This window comes from Strix aluco, chromosome 8 (genome assembly GCF_031877795.1).
Source record: "Strix aluco isolate bStrAlu1 chromosome 8, bStrAlu1.hap1, whole genome shotgun sequence".
NCBI classification, from domain to species: Eukaryota; Metazoa; Chordata; class Aves; order Strigiformes; family Strigidae; genus Strix; species Strix aluco.
In genome coordinates this window covers 10,105,576-10,108,046 of record NC_133938.1, presented here as the reverse complement: position 1 = coordinate 10,108,046, position 2,471 = coordinate 10,105,576, and the positions used below count along the sequence as shown (strand labels likewise).

The 2,471-nt window shown below is 63.9% G+C and overlaps 1 protein-coding gene across 1 annotated transcript; it reads left to right on the top strand.

The window, feature by feature from the left end:
• The first annotated feature begins 355 nt into the window (after positions 1-355).
• Positions 356-1,531, top strand: FOXE3 (forkhead box E3). The gene has a single exon (XM_074833211.1). It carries the CDS (start codon positions 356-358, stop codon positions 1,529-1,531), a length of 1,176 nt encoding a protein of 391 aa, XP_074689312.1.
• Positions 1,532-2,471: the final 940 nt, after the last annotated feature.

The following is a 2,471-nucleotide window of genomic DNA, read 5'->3' as shown; positions in this document are numbered from 1 at the left end:
CCCGTGGGAGGGACCGCCCGGGGGCATGGCTGCGAAATAAAACCCTGGAGAGAGGCTGCGGGATTCAGCCGAGGGAGTCAGGACCCCTCCCCAGGGGCCTCCTCCTCCTCCCGCCGGGGGAGAGGGGCCGGGGCGGGCCGGGCACCGCACGCCCCTCCGGGGGTGGGGGGCGGCCGCCCTATATATTGCAAAGCGGCTCGGGATCGACCTCCCCATCGCCGGGAGCTGCCGCGGCGCCTGCCCCCCCTCCCCTTCCCCTCCCTCTCCCCCCTTCCCCTCCCCTCGGGGGGGGTCTTTCTCCCGCCGCGCCCCCCCCGCCATCCTCCGAGGAGGAGGAGGGAGGCGAGGGCCGTATATGAACGCGGCCGGTTTCCCCTGCCTGCGAGGCATGTGCACGCTGCCGGCGCCCAGCCCCGCCGCCGCGGCCAGCCCCGGCTCCCCCGGGCCTCCCCGGGGGTCCCCGCCCGCCGGCCAGGCGCCGCCGGTGAAGCCGGAGCCGCGGGGCGGTGGGGGCAGCCCTCCCCCGCCGCCGCCGCCTCCCCCCGAGGAACCGCCGCCCCCCGCCGGGGGCCGCCGGAGGAAGCGGCCGGTGCAGAGAGGCAAACCCCCCTACTCCTACATCGCCCTCATCGCCATGGCCATCGCCAACGCCGCCGAGAGGAAGCTCACTTTGGGGGGCATCTACAAGTTCATCACCGAGCGCTTCCCCTTCTACCGGGAGAACCCCAAGAAGTGGCAGAACAGCATCCGCCACAACCTCACCCTCAACGACTGCTTCGTCAAGATCCCCCGGGAGCCCGGCCATCCCGGCAAGGGCAACTACTGGACGCTGGACCCGGCCGCAGAGGACATGTTCGACAACGGGAGCTTCCTGCGCCGGAGGAAGCGCTTCAAGCGCACCGACATCACCACCTACCCCGGCTACATGCAAAACTCCAGCGCCTTCACACCCCCGCCCGCCGGCCGCCCCGTGGCACCAACAGCACCCTACCCCAACACCCTCTGCTCACCCAGCTACGGCCCCCAGCTCTCCAGCACCGTCTTCCACCCCTACGCAGCCGGGGCAGCACCGCCGGCGCAGCATCCCAGGATGTTCAGCATCGACAGCCTCATCAGCGGGCAGCAGGCCCTGCAGCCCTCGCCACCCGCCGAGCTGGGCCACCCATCGCTGGGCTTGCCCGGGGCCGAGCTGGCTCCCTCCTGCTCTGCCAGCAGCTCCGAGCCGCCCTGCTTCCAGGCACAACCCGTCAGCCCTGGCTTGTTGGGCCGGGCCGGCCCTAACACCCTGGCTTACCCCTACGCCGCCTCGCCACCCCACCTGCCCGTGGCACAGGGCAGCTACTCGCCCGGCAGCCCGCAGCTCTACGGGGCTCCCAACAGACTGGCCCTGCCGGCCATGCGGCCCCCGGCCTGCGCCGAGCACAGCGAGCAGCTCCTGGGGCTCTCCGCGTCGCCCCTCGGCCAGTTCGGCTCCAGCAACGCCTACATGAGGCAGCCCAATTTCCCCGCCGGCCTGGAGCGGTACATGTGATGGGGTCGAGGGGGGCCTTGGCTGGATATCCCCAGGCTCCCACGAGCATCTCTGGACACGTGGACTTCTCCCCGCTGTGGGGATCGGCTGGGGTGGGGTCGGGGGTCCCCAGCCTCTGGGCTGTGTGTGGACACACACCTGCGGGGCGACCTAACTCCTCTCTTTCTCAGCTTATTTTTAACCAGAGGCAAGGTGATCTATTTTTCTGCCCCATCCCCTCCTGGAAAAGGTGCTCTCTGGCTACATCTGCCAGGCAGGGCTCCCCACGCCCAGGGGTTATCCCTTTGCACAGCCTGACTCTGGGGATGCCGTCTTCAACAAGGCACCCTGGGGCACCCAGGGCACCCCCAGGGCAAGGAGGAGCACACCCAGGAGGTGGGTGCGTGGTGTAACCGTGCAGGAACTGTCTCACAAATGGGCTTTCTCCTCTCTTCCCTGGGTGCCTCCTGTGTAACTGGAATGAAAGTTATAAAAACAAACCCCACTAAACCAATTCACTGGATTTTAAATATTTAAGATGTTTATCATTTCCTTCCCCTGTAGGAAAAAAAAACCACCCTGACTACTTCTTTTTACTATTTTTAAAAATAACTTTTATTGTTAGAAAGGACTTTTTTAAAATAAAGCTTTTCCTTCCAATATGTCCAGTGCTGCTGTTCCTCTGGCTCCGGCCGGACCTTGGCGAGAGGAAATTATCAGTCTTGTAACCGGTGGGAGACAGATTTGTGCTGCTGTTGTGACACTGCCATGTCTTACATTTTTAGTGACGCTTTCTAAAGATGTCTATTTTATTATGATTTTTAAAAAAGCGAATGGAAACTAACCACTGCCGAGCCACATGAAGGCTGCAAGAAGCTCTCCGTCACCTGCAAGGTTTGCCCAGGCAGCTCTTACTGGACTCGATGGTTTTAATTTGCAGAGCAGGGAATATGTCTTCCCT

What these genes read in the sequence shown, in the direction of transcription:
- FOXE3 (XM_074833211.1), top strand. Translation starts at nt 356, where the DNA reads ATGAACGCGGCCGGTTTCCCCTGCCTGCGAGGCATGTGCACGCTGCCG.